At 38.3% G+C, this 22,505-nt stretch overlaps 1 protein-coding gene across 8 annotated transcripts in view; it reads right to left on the minus strand.

Annotated features, from left to right (window-relative positions):
• Positions 1-22,505, minus strand: part of CAST (calpastatin) — a 109,582-nt gene that overhangs the window by 41,264 nt on the left and 45,813 nt on the right. For 3 of the 8 annotated variants that reach the window (XM_064376178.1, XM_064376175.1, XM_021671561.2), the window contains 7 exons: positions 10,604-10,663; positions 6,447-6,512; positions 5,787-5,828; positions 4,402-4,458; positions 4,100-4,156; positions 3,580-3,693; positions 2,393-2,473 (listed from right to left, as the gene is read on the minus strand). In XM_064376178.1, coding sequence (XP_064232248.1) covers positions 2,393-2,473; positions 3,580-3,693; positions 4,100-4,156; positions 4,402-4,458; positions 5,787-5,828; positions 6,447-6,512; positions 10,604-10,624 — 438 coding nt within the window. In that variant the 5' untranslated portion in view covers positions 10,625-10,663. The remainder of the gene's footprint in view (positions 1-2,392; positions 2,474-3,579; positions 3,694-4,099; positions 4,157-4,401; positions 4,459-5,786; positions 5,829-6,446; positions 6,513-10,603; positions 10,664-22,505) is intronic. The other 5 variants (XM_064376173.1, XM_064376176.1, XM_064376174.1 and 2 more) reach the window with 3 other exon arrangements.

The raw sequence follows: 22,505 nt of genomic DNA on the forward strand, positions 1-22,505 counted from the left end.
GTACCAGGTTATCTTAGATTTTACTTTGTCTTTGCCTACTTCAGTCAATCATTTCCTAAAACCTGAAGATTTCTGCTCTGCAATTCATCTTGTATAACTCCCCACTTTCTTATTCTATCACAGCTGTAATTTAGGCTAAAATATGACTCACCAGGACTACTGAAACAGTCCCTGACCCCTGACCAGTTTTCCACCTTCCTATCTCTGCTCTATCTCACCCACCTACTGCAGTCCCTTAATCCTTCTTTAGCTCTGATTCAGTAGCATCACTCCATCTGTTCTCTCAGGTTCTCAGTGGCTACCCGCTGTCAGCTGAATCACTTCATGTACAAACTCACCTCAGCATTCTCCACAGCAGTGCTCAACCGGTCTTTCTGGTCTCACAGTCCCACCACTCACCTCCTCTGTGCTTCACCCACACTGGAATGTACTTTGTGCCCAGAACACATCTTATACTTTTCAACACCTTGATGCATTTGCAAGCCTGCAATCCCGGCTATCCTTCCATACCTAACTGAACTTTGATCTACTCTCTCAAAGCCCCTGGGGATTCCCTGAATTAGACAGAATCCCTTCTTTCCTCACTAAATAACGCCCTGAGGGGGGCTTTCTTAATCTGCTTGAATTACAGCCCCAGGTCTTTTCCTCTCCCCTTAGACAAGCCAGCCTATATCTAGTGCATCCTGCAGAATCAACCACGGTACTTTAAACACACTATGTACTAAAATAAGAAGTCATTCGATCCTATTTAATAGGAGGCGAATCAGAAGCAACATAAAATAAAATGACTTGCCACAAGTTCTAGCACAAGTCAATGCACAGCAGAATTCCACATAAGCCTCTCCTAATTTTATTGCTCAGTTTTCACTTATAACACTAACTTACAACTAGTTCAAAACTGAAAATTTTGATTTAAAAATTCATGGTTGGACACGATGGCTCACACCTGTAATCCCAGCACTTTGGGAGGCTGAGGTCGGCAGATCATAAGGTCAAGAGATCAAGACCATCCTGGCCAACGTGGTGAAATTCCATCTCTACTAAAAATACAAAAATTAGCTGGGCATGGTGGCATGTGCCTGTAGTCCCAGCTACTCGGTCCCAGCTACTTGGGAGGCTGAGGCAGGAGAATTGCTTGAACCTGGGAGGAGGAGATTTCAGTGAGCTGAGATCACACCACTGCACTCCAGCCTGGTGACAGAGTGAGATTCCATCTCAAAAAACATATACATATGTATATATATTTTAGTGGACCTAATCCCCTGCCTTAAATCTATCCATTTTCAAACCGAAAACATTGATTACATTTTAAAATCTATTTTAACGTTATCTAATCCTCTGCCTTAAATGTTTCCATTTTCAAACCATTTCATCTAAGTATTCCTCAATGGCACAAGAGAGTGATGTGTATTCCTGGGTTGAGGCTGTGAGTCTCAAGGTAGTATACAAGTGATCTATTGCAAGAAAAAACAATTTTAAGTTTGACATTTTCATTTAAAAGTTTTTGTAAATGTCGCCTTTGCTCCATAGGAGACCTGTACTAATTTGGATAAAATAATGTGCCTTTTCTCCCAAAATCCCAGGGGGGTGGAATATGATGTTTCAGGGAGATATCCCATACTTCTACCCTAGAAATCATTTACTCTATGACGTTCTTTACCATTTGGCCTGTAGCAGGATACTGGTCGCATTTACAGAAGCCAAAGTATAAATAAATCTATCCTACTTTAAAATTTTTCATTTTCATCTTCTCAGTGTTCCTTCAGTTGCTTACTTGTGGCTTCAAATTGATCACATGCTCTCCAAACTGATTACTAATTCTATATTACTATGGGTAGAAAAAGTAAATAATTTCTCATCTTATATTTCTGGGCCAGTATCTGAAGCAGCTCTTCAAAAAAATCTAAGGAAGGTGTGTCCACAATCACCCAGCTCAATACATCTACTTGATCCTGAGAGGGCTTGAAATATTTCCTTTGAAAACTTCTCATATCCATTCATGTTGATGCCATGGTTGTGATACGCTAGTTTCAAGATAGCTGGTGTCAACATTGAAAGCTGAAAAAGCCTATCCAAATGCTCAAGGAAATTTTATTTGCTTTATTTCCTATCTATAAATTTGGAAGGCAGGGTCTGAGTCAACCCACATTTTAATGTCCTTGGTATTGATATACGGCACGTGCTCAGTAAGCATTTATTGAATACACAAATTTAAAAATTATTTTTGGTATATTGTTCACTCTAGATCCCTTAAATGCATGCTCTTCACAAAATTTTACATATAAACAGTGCTCAGTTTTGCCAAATGATAGGTTATCTGAGCATATGTTTCTTATAAAAGAAACTTGAGAAGCACAGAGGCCCATGTTTCTGTCTGCTTGTGTGTGCTCACCTTGTCACCCGGCTTGTCAGATGCTGCAGCCACACCAGCAACACTCTCTCTGCCAGCAGAAATCACATCTTGTGGTTTCATCTAAGATGGTGAGGATAAAAGGTTGACAGAGCAAGTATGTCTGTATGGCTATTATCAAGATCATCAGTTTCAAATGTCACTAACATCTGCCAGTTCACCCTCATGGATACCATGATAAAGAAATGTTTACTTGCTTTTATTGTACGTGGTACAGTGCTAGGCACCAGGTAAAAGTGGACTCGAGCCTAAATTGTACATTCAGGTAACATGAGTAGCTCAATCAGGCTAGGTAGGGACTGTGGTAACTGTACTGGTGTACACATACCAGGTGTAATGGCTCTAGTCAATTGCTGCCATGTGAGTCCACTGTGGTTAGACAGTCTGATTTTTCAAGAGAAGTTTGAACTTGGGATGTTACTTGAAATACTCTAATTTTAATTGCTGGCAATTTATTAAAAATATTTTTTAACAACATTGTAAGCCAAAAAAAATATACATATGGCATTTAACTGGCAGATCACAAATTTGTGATCTCTGATATAAAATATATTGTGAAGCAGGCCTCATTATTATCTTCCAAGTGCTCTCAATGAAAAAGTATTTATTTTTATTTATTTAATTTTTTTTGAAAAGTACTTCTTGTAAATGTTAATTCTTCTAAAAGCTGACTGCTATTAACCACATAATTATGGAAGCAATTTCTGATTTTTGGCTCTGTAAGTTCAGCTCTTCTACAACAAGACCCTAAAAATGCTTTAGGATTTCCATTTAAAGAACCAGATAAAATTCAGGGCAAATATGTTCCCCAGCCCAGGTGTGTTGGGTGGGGGGTGGAGGGGAGAGTTCCAGCAGGCAGCCTCAATCCACAGCTGCCTGGCTGGGAGACGCTAGAGCCTGCTGTCACAGCTGGTCATTGCTCGGTAGTGGGAGAAGGATGAAGAGCACATCCCCTAGACCAATCTGATGCCCTTCTCAGGCCATCCATACACCCAAATTTCTATAAGGCTATATGCAAAACCAACAAAATAATAATACCAAATCACTACAGTACAAAATATATTCAGCACAGCCCCACAGATTTAACTACACATCTCAGTGTGAATAGGGGAACTGTATCTTATTACCTAGTTGATGTTAAGGTTTTCCTATCAATCTGCTTCATTTACCTTTGGTTCTGTTGATTTCTCTGATGGCTGCTGCTCTGCTGATCTGGAAACTGCTTTTTTATTGTGAGCATCCTTACTTCCTGTATCTGATGCCTGCTTGGGTAGGCTTTTTGGCTGAAAGTACATACAAAGGTGCCCACACATATATAGAGACATCGTTAAGAAGATGGTAGTCCTAAACATAATATTGATAGTTTTCTCTATAGAATAAAAATTGTTCACAACAGCTGTGCTGTCTGTGGTTCTAAATTATGTGAATCTGAATTAGTGTGATGTACATGAAACAATTTCATTTTAGGTACAAAATTTGAAATAGTGCAAATCCTTCCCCTAAAATTCAGCAAGAATTGCATAAATAAATTGTAAACACTGCTATTGCCACATGATGGCACCATTTTAGCTGAAAAAACTAATATCCAACTATCCACTGTAGGGATTAGTTTTGAATGATGAAAGATTTTAATTACATTCCACCAAAAGATGTTGCCTTATAATGTAAGTCCTCATGATAATCATTTACCTCTGTGTGTTCTTTTGGCTTTTCTTCTTGGGATTTTTTCTCATGAACCACAGATAGCTGCCAATTTCAAAGGATTAAACTTGATTACATTGGAATCCAATGTTTTAATTCAGCAAAATTCAGCAAGAATCATAGAAATAAATTGTAAACACTGCTATTGCCACATGATGACATCATTTTAGCTGAAAAAACTAATATCCAACTATCCACTGTAGGGATTAGCTTTGAATGATGAACGATTTTAATTACATCCCACCAGAAGATGTTCCCTTAAAATGTAAGTCCTCATGATAATCATTTACCTCTGTGTGTTCTTTTGGCTTTCCTTCTTGGGATTTTTTCTCATGAACCACAGACAGCTGTCAATTTCAAAAGATTAAACTTGATTACATTGGAATCCAATGTTTCAATACTTTCAAACAAGAACAAGAACAAAATTCCAACTAAAACATTCTGCCTTTTTAAGGAAATGCCCACTTAGGCCCATTCTTTAAGGTCAAGTAGACATGTGCTCTCAGGTCAACAGTAACCCTGTCAGCAGTCTCTGGAAACAGTGATTATCAGAATAATGAAAAATTTAGTATTTCATCCAAATAATATTTTGGAATACATGTATATCTCTAAATTGCTGGTTGTTTTTCACAATTTGCACAGATAACACATGATCCATGTGACTACTGAGTCTGTTGACAGGTGATCCCACTCCAGAAAATGTATTTTTAAGAATCTCCTTTCAAAGGATTTACAAAGATTTTTTCTTTGTTAGTAGAGAAGATCTTATCACCAGAAACCCAATTTTCTCAAGATTCAGTAGATAATCAAAAGTATTTAAAGTGGAACAGAAGACAACTTCCACTTAGCGGCTGAATTCTTCACTCTTGAGTACTCTATGTTCTACCATCCTCAGGGGCCACCAGGATGCCTTCCACAAGCCTCACCTTTCACCTTTCATATCTTTTTCCATTCCTTCACCTGTGCTTGAAGTACCTGGGCTCAAATATCTGTGCTTTTCCACAGGAAGCCTTGTGGTCTTGTCTTAGTACTTGCTTAAGGGCTTGACAAAATAAAATGCAGCACCTTATTAAAGAGAAACATTTGTGCTGCCATACACATCCTGGGGTTCCCCTGCATGCAAAGGCAGAATCGCATTCATTCTCGACAGTCATGGGTCAGGAAAGCAACAGAAGCTAGCCTCCTGAGTAACTGACAACTAGCTCCACCAACTGAGATAAGACTGTCATGATAAACACAGCCCGTTTCTTAGGAAAGATTCTCATCCCTAAGTCACCTAGGTGTTGAGTTCAGCAGATGCATAGTTCTCGATGTCAAATTGGAATTGGAATTGGATATTCACTACCCTTTGCCTTTTTTCCTTTGCTCCTCTTGCTTTTTTCTTTTTGAAAACAATCCCTATACATATAACAAAAAACTAAAATTGAACAAAATACTTCTGAAATATAGTTTTCATCTACAAAAGATTGTACATTCTTTTTAACAATATATGGACTTAAGGTTATGAATATTTTATATATTCTACATGTACACAGCCATTCAAAAGGGCAGTCCAAAATTAATTAAATTAGCCAGCAACCCTTTACCATTCACAGCAGTGCCAGGATAGGAAGTCAGTTATTCATTATTATTTAAAAAAATCCAAATAACTCACTAGCAGACTTAAAATCATTACCTTGGTTGACTGCGACTTCTTTTCGGGTTCTGTTTTTACAGCCTAAATTAAGAGAAAAGAAAAAAAAGAAAGAACAAAAAGAAAGACAGACATAGTTTACAAAGATTATCACAGGTTTTCTTCAACTGAGGAAACTCAGAAGAGATTATTTTGATGTAATTATAAACTTTATCAGTTAAGTTTGTTACATTTTGCTTGAAATTGCAACTCTTTAGAGAAAATTAAGCATACTAGTTAATATTCTGTTCTTACTATTCAGGGAGCAATTGACGTCTTCTTGCTATGTATATCAAAGATATGTAAAGATTACTATTTACATTGTAGCTAATACATGTGCAACAGAAAATAAAAACCCTCATCACAAAGCCAAGGGTACTATGCTTCTATGCCACTAACAAGATGTTTTTATCAGTCAAATACTCATCCTGGATTTTGGCTGACAGTGTAACACAATGGGATGGTGACAGAATTGAGGGCACAGAAAGCAGTGAAAATTATTTTTAGTGCCAGAATGTGGCTGATGAGCAGCTAAGCCTACAGAAAGTCCATAATGGAATTTGAGCGTTAACAGAAGACTGTGAATTGCAGTTATTAGCACATGCTGAGCAGGTGATGTAACATTAGTAAATAGCGATGCCCTAGTATAATGAACAACATCACCTGTTTTTTATGTTTTTTCTTGTTAGGAGGATGTGGTCCTTCCATCTGTTGGCTGATTGGAATGGCCTAATATAAGAGCACAGCCCCAGGTATAATTTTATTTTATCTGTCAGTCAAATAAGTAACATGTATAAAAAGGGTTAAAATGATTATACCAAGATTCATTCTATTCATCTACTGCATCTACTCGATGCATATGTGTATAACTCTAAGAAGTTGTAAGCACTTACATTCTAAGGTCCTGAGCAAATATTTCAGTTTGTGTTTACATTTTTTCAGTGAAGGTTTTTTCAGTGAAGGTTTCCATTAATAAAATTAATTTCTCATTGCTTTCCTTTCCCTATGTAAAGACTACGTGAATATCATTTTTTCCTATGTACCCAAAGTTTGGTTTATGATCTAGTAGTGACAGATGTAATTGAAAGCTTTATGACATTCTGTCAAGATAATCCTAAAAAAATTATAAATATTTAGTGCATGGATTTTTATCGAGCACAGCATAGCCCTGTATGCAGATATCTAATTTAAAGTTCTAGAAATTCTTCTAAAGAACTGGTTGTAACTTAGCATCTTTAGTATGATATTTTACAGTTTTATCCAACTAAACATTACTTGTGCTAAAACAAAAACAAAACCAAAAAAAAAAAGTAAGTACATGCATGCATTCTCAGTATAGGCAAGATATAAAATCAGGAATAAAACTTGATTAAACATTTCATGGACTTTTCAAAGTCAGAGATTACAAACTAGCATCTAATGCTTCCTGCTTTTTCTTTCCTTTTTATCTGCTTGGTGGTATCAGCACAAACTTCTGTTTATTTTTGTTGTTGTTGTTGTTGTTTTATTTTTCATTTGAAGAGGCTAAAGTTAACTATCCTCTTAATTTATCATGTCTTCTACTTTAGTAATGAAGAGACATACTTTCCTCAAATAATGGCCCCTTGCTACGCCAATACACTATTTTGGGAAGAAAACAAAGCTTATGATTGAAATGTTTTTAAAGAAAATTTTAAATTGGATCCTTTCATATTACATCCTCATTAATGAGTTTCTATTTATGGTACCATCCTTTCGGTTTATGTAAATATAATTTATTAAATGATTAACAAGGAAAATTAGCCAGCTGGTAGTAGAGTGGTTTGAATCTATTAATAGCTTCCAATTTGTAATCTGGCAATCAAGATTTTGCATGGGAGAACGCTACCCTACAATTAAGAATGTATGCTCACAGACACAGGCAGCTTATAGTGCAATGCACATTTATATCAGTAATGGCTAAATTTATTCTTGTAGTGGTTGTGCTGAACATAATAATGATGACCATAATGACTAATGTGTATCAATCATCTCATGTGTCAACTCACTTTAACTTCATAATAATCCTGAGACAAGTATTATTATACCCATTTCAGAGATGAGAAATTGAGGTTAGACATCCATGGTGGATCTGAGGTTGTGTGTTCCAGTCACCACACTGCACTGTTTCCCTAGCCCTGGCCAACAGACAACTCCATCTGGATACTTGCTATAGGACAGGCATTATCCAATATACGTTATGTTTCCTTACACAGTCTTGTGAGATAGGTACTATTGTCACCTTCTTCCAAACTGTACTGACACAGGAACCAAAGCAAAAAGAGACTGCCCAATATCACAGCTGATGTGGAACCAAGTTCCAGGGAAAGAGACTTGAGGCCAAAAGTGGTCCCTAGTCAGCCACTGGGGACACTTCATTATGTGCATCTTATTTTTGTCTCTCCCTCTCTTCTCCCTCCTACTTTCGTCCAGTTTTACAGGACTGCTAAGAATTCTCATGATTCATTCTTAGAGAAGGGTGAAGAGTTTGCTGAAATTTGTTCTAGATAACAGGGCACGCTTGAAATAAACGTTGGTACTTGAGCTGAGGCACAGGGGATTAGAATCAGGCAACAGGATGAAAAAGAACCAAAAGAATAAAAAGGAAATCCTATGTTTCTGGCTCTCTTTCCTATCTTTCGTTGGTTTTCATGCTCTCTAAATGCAATGAGTTTGTTTCTTTATTTATTTTGGAGACAGGGTCTTGCTCTGTCACCTAGGCTGGAGTACAGTGGTGCAGTCACAGCTCACTGCAGCCTTGATCTCCTGGGCTCAAGCCATCCTCCTGCCTCAGTCTCCCAAGTAACTGAGACTACAAAAGTGCACCACCACACCTGAAAAATTTTTTGTAGACATAGGATCTCTCTATGTTGCCCAGGCTGGTCTCAAACTCCTGGGCTCAAGTGATCCTCCCGCCTTGACCTCCCAAAATGCTGGGATTATAGGTGTGAGCCACTGTGCCTGGCCTTAATGAGAATTTTTATTTTGTAGATGCTTCTGGTATATTTTTTTTTAATTAAGATTTTTAATTTTAGGCTGGAAACAGTGGCTCATGCCTGTAATGCCAGCACTTTGGGAGGCTGAGATGCAAGGACTGCTTGAGCCCAGGAGTTTGAGATCTGCCTGGGCAACACAGCAGGACCCTATCTCTACAGAAAAATAAAACTACTAGCCAGGCATGGTGGTGTGCTCCTGTAGTTCCAGCTACTCAGGAGGCTGAGGTGGGAGGATCACTTGCATCCAGGAGGTCAAGGTTGCAGCAAGCTATGATCATGCCACTACACTCCAGCCTGGGTGACAGAGTGAGACCCTGCCTCAAGAAAAAAAAAAAGATTTTTAATTTTTTAAGATTAAGATTGACATAATTAGGTAGAGCGGGCTAATAGATTAATTAGAGATTATGTAATGTATATTTTGAAAGCAATTTAGAAATCAATGTAAATTTAAATACTAAATAAAAAAATAATTTTAGATTACAATTTTAAATGAACGCTAAATGACATTTATAAGAACTTAGATGTGCATAGTGTGTTTCTAGATATTTGTAATGTTTTTTGAAGATGATTCAAGATGAGGCCATATGATCCTTTGATAGTACTAAGTTATAGTGCCACACCACCTGGGGATAGGAAACTCTAGGGATAGCAAGGTGATATGAAAACAAAAGTAGATTGGTAATTTTAAACAAGGGCAATGTAGTAATAATGGAGTTGGGGTAGCTCTTAAAGGTCTTAAAGAAAACTGGCACACAAAAATTAGTTGAGAAAATTTTGAAAACGCTCCCTCTTTAATTCCCTCCCCTGAAATATTCCCAAGAGACAGAGCTTGAGATACAGTAACTGAGGGAGAGGGTTTAAAAGTCAGCTTCAGCCAGCTCTTCAGAACAAAGTGAATAATCCCACTAGAGAAAATTTTTAATTCTAAAATTCAAAAAAAAAAAATTTTTAAGAATAAATCCCAAATACAGCTCAAGAAAGGTTTGTCAATAAAATGGTACCCCACAAGACTCAAATTTCAGAAAAAAAAAGAAAACTAAGGAAAGCATCTGAACTAACCAGTATGTTTTTATGTTTATTTAGTATAATCTTTCACTTTTATATTTATTTTTAAATGGCCAGAATAATAAGACCATTGTAGCAAGAAATTAATAATTTATGTTCTCATTTCAATGTAGAGAAATGGAGAGAAACTTAAGAGAAACAACTTCAATTAAAAAACTCAATCAAATCTAGGCTCAAAACAAAAACAAAACTGGCCATTGGCATGGTGGCTCATTCCTGTAATCCCAGCACTTTGGGTGGCCCAAGTGGAAGGATCGCTTCAGTCCAGGAATTTGAGACCAACTTGGGCAACATAGTGAGACTCTGTCTCTACAAATAAACAACAACAACAACAACAATAACAAAATAATAAGCTGGGCATGGTGGTGTGCCTCTGTATTTCCCAGGTACTCAAGAGGCCAAGATGGAAGGATCATTTGAATCCAGGAGGTTGAGGCTGCAGTGAGCGTAATCACTCCGGCCTGGGTAACAGAGCAAGACCTTGTCTCAAAACAAAACAAAACAACTCTAGGTGACTCCACTTTTCTAGATAATCTAAAACCATGTAGCTGATGTTTGAGGTAAGCATTGAAAGGAAAGCTGAGTTTTCTAAGACCCCCATAAATTAGGAAGTAAATGTTTACTTCCATAATTAAAACTTCCCAGCACATAGAACTCATCAACAACAATTAAGCTACATTTGTTTTGCTTTGCAACACAATCAACTTAAATTAGCATTGACTCAATTGGCATTTTTCATACCTTGGTTTCTGTGGGATTCATACTGGAAGACTTGCTGGTCGCACCAGAGGAAGCTGACACCTAGAAAGGAAAGAAAGAAATAGAAAGTTTGATTCTCTTTAACCTGCAAACTACATGGTCCTTCAGGTCCTCTTAATCATACTGCCCTTGGCCCTTTACCTTGGTTTTACCCAGTTTAGAGCACAAAAATCTAGTAGGAGGTGGTGTCCAGCAGTGAAAGCCTTCGTAACCAGATCAAATAGGTTCAAAATTTGGGTCTGCTATTTACTAAACAATCTCAAGTAAGATACTTAAATTTTATTATCTTCAGTTTCCCAGGCTCAATTTTTCTTTGGTAGTTAACAACTACCTTGAAAGTTTAATATAAGAATTACTCCCTGGCATATAATGGCCACTCAGTAAATATTATAATTACTGTTTATGTTATTTTCAGAAAAAAACATGGACTTTGCAACTTAACAAAACTTTGTTCAAACCCCAGCTCTGTCAATTGCAAGCTCTGTGACTCTGAGCCTTAGTTTTCCAGGTCCATATACAAATAAAGGCCAATAACATCTATTTGCAGGGTTGTATTTAAGATGATGTGCACAAAATGTCTGGCAAATTGTAAATGCTCATTAAATTGCCAGTGTATTATTCCTAATATATAAGAAAGAAGGAACAAGGACAAAACTCCTGGAAATAGACTTGGGTGGATGCTAACTGTCCTTTCAGTGACATGTAAGAAAGAGAAGGGGAGACAAGGTTGCAGTGGGAATTCTGCTGTGTTACTCGTCTCATCTAGGCTCTTCTTTAGAAGGTAGGAGGCGATGAATAGTAACTGAAGTATTCAAGAAACACCCTTCTTCAGATGCTTGCAGTGGTGGAGTCAGCCCTGTGATCCAGTCATCTAAGTACCGGGATGTGCCTGTGGATACATGCATGGTTTGGAGTACTATTCTAGTACTTAACTTGTATTACACTGGTTAATATTAAACAGATAATTATCATCTTTGCAAACTCCTACCCAGACTCATTTAAAGCTCCTTAACATTTAAGTCCATTAGGTTTTAGAGCCCAGGGATTCCATCTGGCATGAGCTTCCTTCTTAAGTAACTGACTCTCAGTAAACAGCTGCTACCCTGCCAGCAATACCCAGGGAAGCCTATAAGATGGACCTCACTCTGTCTCTAATGCCTGGCCCAAAGCCACTTCAAAGGCTGAGTCACAGGGCAGCATGAGCACATCTCTGCTTCTCCTTTACCTTTCCCCACCCCCCAATACACTATCACTCAAGGTGATTGTATGAAACCCACTAAAGCCTATGGCCCATGAACAAAATCACTTCCCCACAAACCTCAGTTAATGTAGAACACATTGATGCTTGTAGTTAAACTATCATAATTTACATATAGAAATCCAAAGCGTTAGTATACTTATGTTTAAAAAATAATCATATAAACATAACTATTCCTGATAACCCTTAGGTACCAACTGGACACCCTCTTCCACCAAAATACACACATAAACACACACACTCTCACACACAGACACACACACACACACACACACACACACACACACTAAGCCCCGGTCACTGTAGCAGGGCATAGAATGGCCTCTCTCACATTCTTTTTGGTATTGAAAACTGGAAAATATACCAAGATAGATTTTCCCTCTGTCAAATTAATGGATAAATATATGAATATCTACTTTTTTCCTTGAAAATATTTAAAAAATGTTATGGGGATTAATGTCCCCATATTTATATAATTCTATCCTTCTACAAGTAGAATTGGTTGTACAAATTTCCATTCAAACTCAAGAAATTCTACTTTGCTGCATTCCATTCCTTTAATGATTCCCCTCAACCATGCGACACCAACATAGAAACTAAACACTCTATGTGAAAGGGCTTCTGAAGCTGAAAATCTTTAGGTAGACATTAACTTATTTTCCACACATCCAAATGTATTAAATCATTCCTAAAATCACACAGCCTTGAATTGTCTAGCCTGCCTTTTTACTTTATTAAACAATATCTTGAAGTTATCCTCAAATTCCAGAAAGGAAAAAACTTTCAAAGGACCCCCATCAACAGTAAAATCTCTACATAGAATAGCTATAAATCAGCAATGGAGCAGAGTATAGTGGGAATTCAGCTCAAGGAGTTGGCCCCTGTTGGCAGCACAGATTCCTGCATGAAAGCTTTCTTCCCTCACTAAGACACTAACCATTTTAAAATTGAAATATGAAAGCTGCTTCATGGGAGTTAGAAATGGTGAGTACGCCCACCCCATTATTAACCCATTCGACTCTGGCTTATGGCAGCTTGTTCACTTTTTATTCTCTCTGTAAAGACAAGCAACTTTCAGTATTTGTAATCTCCAGTGAAGGACTGAATACATTTTCATTTTATATTCTTTTGCATTGTTTGAATTTCCTATCATTGATGTGGATAACGTTTATAATAAAAAATTGTGAAGGGTTAATCCATAGATCTTCAAAGAGAAAGCACCTTAGTGATAAAGTATAATACAAGTTTTAATACACAGGTTTTAAACAGATGGGAAAAATGGAATCTCAAGTTCAAGATTTTACCAGAGTTAATTGGCTCCCCAAGTATTTATCCAGAATACAGTCTGTGCCAGGTACTGTGTCAGGTGCTGGGGACACAGGGGTGAAACCAATGGGCACGTCCCTGCCCTTATGAAATCTATAGCTTAGTCAAAGATGGCATTAGCAAAATAATCACTCCAACAATTATTTGCTACAAAGGAAAGTCATAGGGTTCCATAAGAATGTAGATGAGGGAACCATAGCTAGTTCAGTGGATAGTTGAGACAGGCAGTTCTGAGAATGTGGCTGGTTATGCGGTAACTGGAGGATAAGGAGGCATCGCTCGGGCTGGAAAGGAGCACTCTCTGCATGAGGACCCTCTGAGCTGTGTATGCCAGGCCTGGGAGCTTGGCCATCTGACTTCTAACCCAGTGTTGCTCTACTGCAGTGCCTGCCACTTGGCTGGTCCTGCTAACATCAACAGGTTGCCAATTTTAAAGCACAACCACCAGTGCTCATATACACCAAAATACCTCTAAAGAATTAATACTGTAAATCCGACTTAAGTGCTGCTATCAAAATACTTCCCCTCCCAAATGGCCCATGTAACTGTCTTAATATCCTGAATATTAGTAATCATTTATAAACTTGAATTAAGGCACAAATCAGAGTAACAAGAAGCAGAGAAAAATGCCTTCATAGAAATCATTCTCCACCCACCCACCTATTCAACAATTATTATTTAAAAAGCAATGTACAGATGGGTGCAATGGCTCACACCTGTAATCCCAGCACTTTGGGAGGCTGAGATAGGAGGACTGCTTGAGTTGAGAAGTTGGGAGACCAGTCAGGACAATATAGTGAGACTTTGTCTCTACAAAAAATTTAAGAATTAGCTGAGTGTGGTGGCATGCACCTGTAGTCCCAGCCACTTGGGAGGCTGAGGTGGGAAGCTTGCTTAACTGTCTTGTGAGACTGGATGGGAGTGGGGAGGGTTGTAAGCTCCTCAGCAGGTCCTGGCAAGTGAGCCAGGGTGGGAGGATAAGAGCTTCTGTAGAAGGGGGTGGGGGGCTTCTAGAATGCGTGCTGGTCCATTGTACCACTACATCTAGCTGATGGAACAACCATTCCCTCAGCTCCTTACTTTGTCTACCACACTTTAGAGTCCCTTCACGTCTTCCTGGCCTCTTGCCAGGCACTTGCCACTGGATTACAGAAGTCCACTCTGCCTCCCCTCCAGCCATTCAACCTCACGGTGATCTCCCTTGACCCCAGCTGGCTTGGCTCAACTTGTGCAGAGTGAGGCATTGGATGCGTCAGATCTCTTTCTCCTCACACCAGACTTTGCTTCCATTCTCCACCCCATCACTGGCAGCATTCCCATATCCTCCCACCTGCAACACTACTTGCCCTTCACACACCTGAACCTGCCTTTGTTTGTTGAGGGTTACTAAGAACATCAGGCTGCGTGCATGCAGTCTCCTTCTCGCTTGACAATCCAACAGCAGTTTCACTTGGAGTCACTGACTTATCTCCTTGTCGGCTGCTGTGGCCTTAGGAGCCCTAGATTCCCTCCCTATACCTCTGACTTGTTTTCTTCTGGAAGCCTCTTCCACTTGCTCCATTCTTCTCTGTATTCTTTTTTTTTTTTTTAAACTTTAAGGTTCAGGGGTACATGTGTACATTTTTTTAAATAGGTAAACTGTGTGTCGTGGGGTTTTGGTGTACAGATTATTTCATCTCCCAGGTGATAAGCATAGTACCTGATAGGTAGTTCTTCAGTCCTATCCCTCCTCCCTCCCTCCAGTGTTCTTTAATATTTGGGCTCTGCCTTTTCTCTGATATTATTGCTCCCTCTGAACGTTGATTTCTCCCCATGACTTTAGGTGTCTCTTATTATGGGAGGAATTCTTCAAGCCTTATCAGCAACTCTACTTTATCACCAGACTGTACTATTTTAACTTAAAGAGAAGAAGCCAAGAAAAGTAGATACAGGCTCAAATCTCTGCTCCAATGCTTAATTGCCCAAATTAACTAACCTCTTGGAGTCTCCATATTTCCTCATCTGTAAAACGGGGGTAATACCGCCTGGATCTGAAGCTGCTCTTGGGAAATCACCTGGCATAGACTCACCCGTTGATTCAGTGCCAGTTCCAGGTCTTATCACCATTACATCCTTTTCATTTCTACTGCTACCCTACTCCAGGTCTAATCACCTATCACCCACACCTGGATTATAGAAAGCTCCTGCTAATAGTTTCCATCTAATAGTTGCCATCCTTATCCTTACTTGTCTCTCAATCCTTTCTGTCTATGGCTGACTAATCTTTCTAAAAGAAACGTCTACCATGTTTCCACACTGATGAAATACCAATATGTCCTAGACAAAGTATAATGCTTCTGCCTGATTTTTAGATTCTCCATTATTTCACCTCTCTCATGATGGGCCCACATCAAGTCTCCCCTCCAGCCATGATGGTGTCCTTATGATCTCAGGAGCACCGCATCAGCCAGCATAACACATAGTAAGAGCGTGAGGGTGGACTCTTGTCTCAAGACCCTGGTGGGATCCAGCTGACGTTTAGTGCACGTGCAACCTTGAGCAAGTTGCTTAACCTCTCTGTGCCTCAGTTTCCTCAAATGTAAAATTGAAATAGTAACAATTCTTGTTGAATTGTTTTGATAACTGTTTTAAGGATAAGTTGATGCATGTGAACCAATAACTTCTTGGCAAGTGGTAAGTGCTGGGCAAATGACAGTTATTGCTATCACCATCACTACCACACTCCCCTCCACTTCTGAGCCTTGCATCTTGCCATTCCCCCTGCCTAGAAAGCCTCTTCCCTGCCCAAGTCCCACTGTCCCAACCCTTGAAGATGTAGGTCAAGATACACTATTTGCATCTGCTTTAGCTCTTATTATCGTCTCAGCTCTTGTGTTTGTATTCCTCATTTTAACACTGAATCATGTATTCTGTGTTGGAGGGTTACTGAGCTCCTTTCTAAGTGTACATAATGTCTTATCAATGAAGCTATAAATTTAGCAAGAGGCAGAGGTCATTTCTACTCTCCATATTGCCTATACAGTAGCAGAGAGGGGCTCAAAAATCACAGTTGATTCACATTTTTGTTTCCACTTTCTAGCTGTCAATTAAAGTTTCATTTAAACAGGGAATAAAATATAGTTTTAATACTTCAGGTTTTTTTTTTTTTTAAGCAGAAATCAGAACATATTTAATAAATCAAAAGATTTAAGTTTCCATCTGGGTGGATGCTAAGTGGCTCAGACTCCATGGGAGGTCAATTAAGTCTTCTGAGAATCTAGTTTCTTATCATGGGAATACCATGAACCCCATAGGGTTATTGTAAGACTCAAATTAGATACATACCAAATTTAGAGCAATTTAGGCAAACAACAAAACAAATACAAAAAATTTTCTAAATTAAAAAATGTGAGAAATCAATAACTAATTTTAACTTTTAAAAATAGCTCTGCTAGATGTACAAGAGAAAAATGAATAATTTGTCCTAAACCATGATCAGATTCTTATTTAATAACACAGCTCAAATATTGAAATAAAGGCAATCATGTATGAAAAAAAATCCCTTCCTCCCAACGTTTATAAAACAGCCAAATGTGAACTCCATGAGGGCAGGCACCAGCCTGTTTGAGTTGCCACCCATCCCATCCACAGAGTCTTAACATAGTAGTTGCTTAACAAGTATCTGAGATAAATGTATGAATTTGTGCATGAATAAACACAAGAGTATTATTTGATGGCACAAAATCAACCTTGAGTTTTACTATTAGATCATCAGAAATTCTGTTGATAGCACAGGTCAGAAAACTGATTAGAATAACACAATTTAAACATTAGGTCATTTACATTATTATTGTAATCAACCAGGAGTTGTACAACTTTTAAAAAAACACAACTACACACAAAACCCTGAGCTGCTTCCTGTAAGATACCTGCAACAAAACAAGGCAGCTCGTGAGGGGCTTTTGTAAGGAAGACATGGACATTGTTTAAACACCATTTATACGTCTATTGAATACAGGCTTCCATTTTTGTTTCTGTAATGATAGATTATTCACTTCAGGAAATGAATATTCAGATGTCTGTTGTTTGCCATGCTGTCACAGCATGACATACATTCTTGCAATCCCTTTAATTATTAAGTATAATAATGGTGCTTTTAAAGAGACCTCCTAGAGTCATCTAACAAGGTATAATGTTTATAACAGAAAGTGTGATTCTGATGAGAGATAAACAATGCATCATCTATGAATGAAATTCAGCCAACTCTTTTGGGGACAATACGGCGTTGTGCTAGCAGATCTAGTTACGGTGCTAACTTATACCTCAGAACATAGTGTTTGACAAGTTTGATTGTGATAAGATCTTAGGTACAATACAATGCTACAGGTTGTCAGAAGAGGGAGACTATTTCTGAGGTGCCGGTTTGGAAGATGGTTAGGAAAGGCTTCACAGACAAGGCAGGGACTATTTATTGGATGCTTATTGTAGTGTCATCTACAGGGAGGTGGCAACTTAGAGAATCTTCCATATGCCAGGAACTGTGACAGGTGCTCTCTGTATCTGATTTTAATATATCATCACAAAGTTCTGAGAGGCGAACATTATTATCTGCATTTTATCAATGAGAAAACTGAGGCTTAGAGAAGTTAAATAACTTATCTAAGATTACATGGTTAAGAAGTGGCTGAGCCTGAATCTGAACATAGATATAACATTAATGTCCATAAACTTTTTGCTGTTAACAAGTTGACTGCCCTCATTTCAAATATTAAAACAAAATATTTTGATTTTACAAAATGCTGGATCAGGCAGGCATTCCAGGTGAGCAAAACAGCTTGCTCAAGACTTAGAGTCAGGAAAGTACCAGAGACAGTCGGTCCAGAACGCAACAGGTTAGATGAAGTCGAATGCAAAAATTTAGAGAATTTGGACTATTAGGAAGAAACTGAAGATAACTATTGCTTGGCAGAGTAGGCTGTACATCCATAAAATATATTACAAGGGAACAGTTTAGTTAAAAATAAAGAGCTTTACTTGTTCTGGGGAGTGCAGAGCACATGAAGCTTTGGCCTCTGATGCAACATGGGGGCAGACCTCAAAATAAACATACAAGCATTGCCTAGCAACTGCGACAATAGTCACAGCTGATCTGTGCTCTAAAGCCAACCTAGAAGGACAACTGGCCTTACTCTCTGAGTATCCGATTATGAGCTCTGATACTGGACCACCCCAAGAACTTAGGGAAAAAAAAATCCACATAAGGCACGAAGTTGAGCTTTCAGTTCTACAAGGCAACTGCTTCATTTTCATTGCTTTCCAAACTCTAGGTTTCCAGTGCTTTTTGATGGGATGATAATTTTGTAAGTAAAGAGAAGAGCAAGCTACACAGCCTAGGTCAGTCATCAAGGAATAGAAAACCTTTTTTTTTTTTTCCTGAAGTTGCATTCATATCTCTAGGGATTTCAGTTGCTTTTCCTGATGTATGAAATAATTCCAACTATGCCTAATCTTTGGCTGCCCACAATGAAGCAAAACAGGGAAGTCAGGTCCAGAAAATGCAGAACACTTTCTGCTTCTTGTCCCTCCCCAAGAATTTTGACAGGTGAGGATTTACATAAGCCTGTGAACCAAGCACTTTCTGCTAACAGACACTACAGGAGCCATGAGGAAGACTGCCCTTGACTAGCCATGTGACTTGGAGCTCTTAATCTTTCTTGCACTCCTTTTCTTTATTTGTAAACTGTAGGCCTTGAGAATCTTGTCGTTCTGCAACTCTAATATTATATGCTATTCTTTAGTGAAGGGCATTAACTAATGTGCTCAAGAATAGATGTTCGATTGGGAAATGGGGTTAATAGCATGGCCTCTGGAATCCCACAGACCTGAGGCCTAATTCTCGTTGCACAACTTCAGGCAGGCTGCTTAATCCTTCCAAATTTGAGGTTTTTAAACTCATTTAATGGATGTAAAAAATGATACCTATTTCATAAGATAGCAGTGAGGATTAAATGATGGTATGTGTATAAAGTGCTTGGTTTGGTGCCTGGCATGTGGTACATCTATAGACAGCAGTGATTTTTATTATTTTATCAATGCCAACAGCCTCAGAAGTTTCTTTGCTTGGCCTCAGGATGACAGAGTAACTCTGTGCTGTCCACTGCTTTTTGTTTTGTTTTGTTTTGTTTTGTTTGAGACAAAGTATCACTCTGTCACCCAGCTGGAGTGCCGTGGTGCGATCTCGGCTCACAACAACCTCCACCTCCTGGGTTCAAGCAATTCTCCCATCTCAGCCTCCCAAGTAGCTGGGACTACAGGTGCGCCCCACCACATCTAGCTAACTTTGTATTTTTAGTAGAGATGAGGTTTCACCATATTGGTCAGGTTGGTTTCAAATTCCTGAACTCAGGTGATTCCCCAGCCTCGACCTCCCAAAGTGCTGGGATTACAGGTGTGAGCCACCATGCCCAGCCTGACCACTGCTTTGAGAAGTTACATATTGATCTTTCTCAAAGAAAAGAATCTGAAATATTATTTTACATTGTGGCATTTTCTTTGGATTCAAATGCATAGTTGGTTTAGACCCACGTTCCAGTCAAATAAAGATGAATCTTGGTAGCAAGAGCATATATTTATAACAACCCTGACAGATTATGAGCTTATCTAAAGAATATATGGTTATTGATTATATGATTATGGTATAAGAATGAGAAATTCTGAGCTCTGCTGAACAATCATCCCAGAAGCTTTCTATTTGACTTCCATCATGCATTCATTCCTTAGGTGTAAACCTAATAGAGAGCAAGGAACACAAGAACTTTTATGGGTATTTGTGCTGGAAAACCAAGGGCAAGCCTAAATCTCCACAGAAATGATAGACTCAAAATGTCTCTAACAGAAAGTGAGGAGGAACATATGAGCATAGTTTAAGATAGTTTAAGAGACAGGATAGCTTAACATGAAAATGGGGAGTGAAATAAAATGTCATTCTGGAAACCACCTAAGAAGAAAAAATTCATGAATGTATACTGACAGCAAGTTTAAACTTTGCAAATAATGAAGAGGCAGTGTTGTATCAATCTTTGCAAATATTAGAGATGGCCACTGGTCACAGTGGCTCACCTCACTCTTATAATCCCAGCATTTTGGGAGGCTCAGGTGGGAGAATTGCTTGAGCCCAGGAGTTTGAGACCAGCCTGGGCAGCATAGTGAGACCCTATCTCTACAAGAGAATCAAATTAGCCAGGTGTGGTAACACACACCTGTGGTCCCAGGCCCTTGGGAGGCTGAGGTGAGAAGACCACTTGAGCCCCGACATCAAGGCTGCAGTGACCCATGATCGCACCCCTGCACTCCAGCCCAAATGACAGAGCAAGACCCCGAGACCCTGTCTCAAAAAAAAAAAAAAAAAAAAGTTGTGTCATGGTTGAAAGAATGGCTTTGGAGCCAGGCCACTTGAGTTTTAATCTCAGCTCTGCTAAATTGTGTGACCTTGAGCAAATTTCAAAACTGCTCTGCGCCTGTTTCATATAATGATACATTCCACTGCATTGCATTCCACTTTCCCATCAGATAAAAATTCAATGGAATAGAAGAACAGATTTTAAAGTAGGATTCATTTGAATTTGAAATTGCTGTAAATATATGAGCACTGCTACTTATATTTCAATCTAAGCAAAAGTTTTCTATAGGATAAGGCTGTCTTATTTCCTATAGGATAAGAGCATTTTCAGTTATGTGCCACTTAATTTTACTATTTAAAAATTTCACCGTGTTCCAAATGGCTAATTTATTCCTTTTCTACTGCCCATGTAAAATGTCTAAAGAAACTGTCAAACTATTATCTCCTAATTCCAATCAGTGTACAATACTCTCTTTCATGCAAGCAGGAAACCTCACCCATCAGAATTTCAACAGTACTAAGATACTGTGTATAACAAAAGAAAGCACAATATTGATTTCTAGGGTTTAAGTTTAGATACAAATTCCCCTCTCAGTTATTTAAACTACTTAGATATAAACTACTGAATGAAGGCTTTCGTAAGACTAGTCTGCTGAAAAGAATTTTAGAATCCTGCTATTTGTGGGACCCAGGGTAAGTTATATAAACTCTCTGCGCCCTCAGTCTCCTCATTTATAAAACTGTCAATACCTCCTTACCTAGTTGTAAAGTATGCAACTCTTAAGAGAAATAAATGAAATCTTATGTAAATCACTTAGCTCAGTAGTTGTCCTATAAATTAATAAATGTTAAATTTCTTTGTTTACATTTATTTTCAAAATTTACATCCTGTAGAGTTTCCCTAAACTATATACATGCTAGACTGAATCCTGCCCCTAGAGCATTCCAGAAATTTTTTCAGATTATCAGCGATAGCTAGAATGTCGTTGGTTAACTTTTTCTTTGTTTTATATAGGTTGTCTTGCCAATTTGAATGGTACCCAAATTTTCAGTTCATTGGCCTATATGGATATGAAGAAGTTACACATTCATAGAGAAGGTATGGTTTACTACTACTTCAACCGGAAATCAAGTGGTATTTCACCAAGATTTTAATTGCAAATATGGAGATCAGTGTTGATCACATTTAATCTTTGGAAACCTGTGAACGGGTATAAAAATATGATTGTCAGGCTAGGAATCCAAGCCTGCCACAGTAACATAGTGAGAATAATTCAGCATACAATACTGCAATAATTAAGAGATTCTTGAAACCAACAGAACGGTCAAACTCAATAGCCAAGCAAGATTAACCCTCCGTTTCTGAACTCTGAATACTCAGCAGAGGACAGACTGTTATTTTAGTGATGTGGACCCTTTAGGGCTAAACTTCCAAGTAAATATAATTAATTAATTGATTAAAAACTCAAGGTTAAAGTAAGAGACCACGTGGAACATATTTAGTTTTATAATATTGCTGGGGGAAAACATGATCACTAATTCTAATCATTGAAACTGTATGTACAATAGGCAGGAATTCATAACTATTTAAATATTTTAGGCTAAAAACATTCATAGTTATTGCTGGCAATGAATGTAATGTCAAGCAATTGGTCCATGTAACAGGCCAAGCATTAATACCATAGCTCAGTGGTTCTTGACATAATGAGTAGAAATGGTCCTGGTACAGAATTATTTATAGGCAATAGTTAGAATAGTGGGAGAGGAGAAGACCAATGGACACTTAGAAATTTACAAAGGAAAAAGGGCAAGAAGAAGAGGGAAGGAGGTCTGTGGCCTAAAAAGCTGTAAGCCCTCAGGTAATTCTAAAATTCCCAGAGATGGAGAATCACTTTTAGGTAATTTTAAACAGATGGCTTTGT

This window comes from Aotus nancymaae, unplaced genomic scaffold, assembly GCF_030222135.1.
Source record: "Aotus nancymaae isolate 86718 unplaced genomic scaffold, 86718_ANA_hifiasm-v0.15.2.pri h1tg000014l, whole genome shotgun sequence".
NCBI lineage: Eukaryota > Metazoa > Chordata > Mammalia > Primates > Aotidae > Aotus > Aotus nancymaae.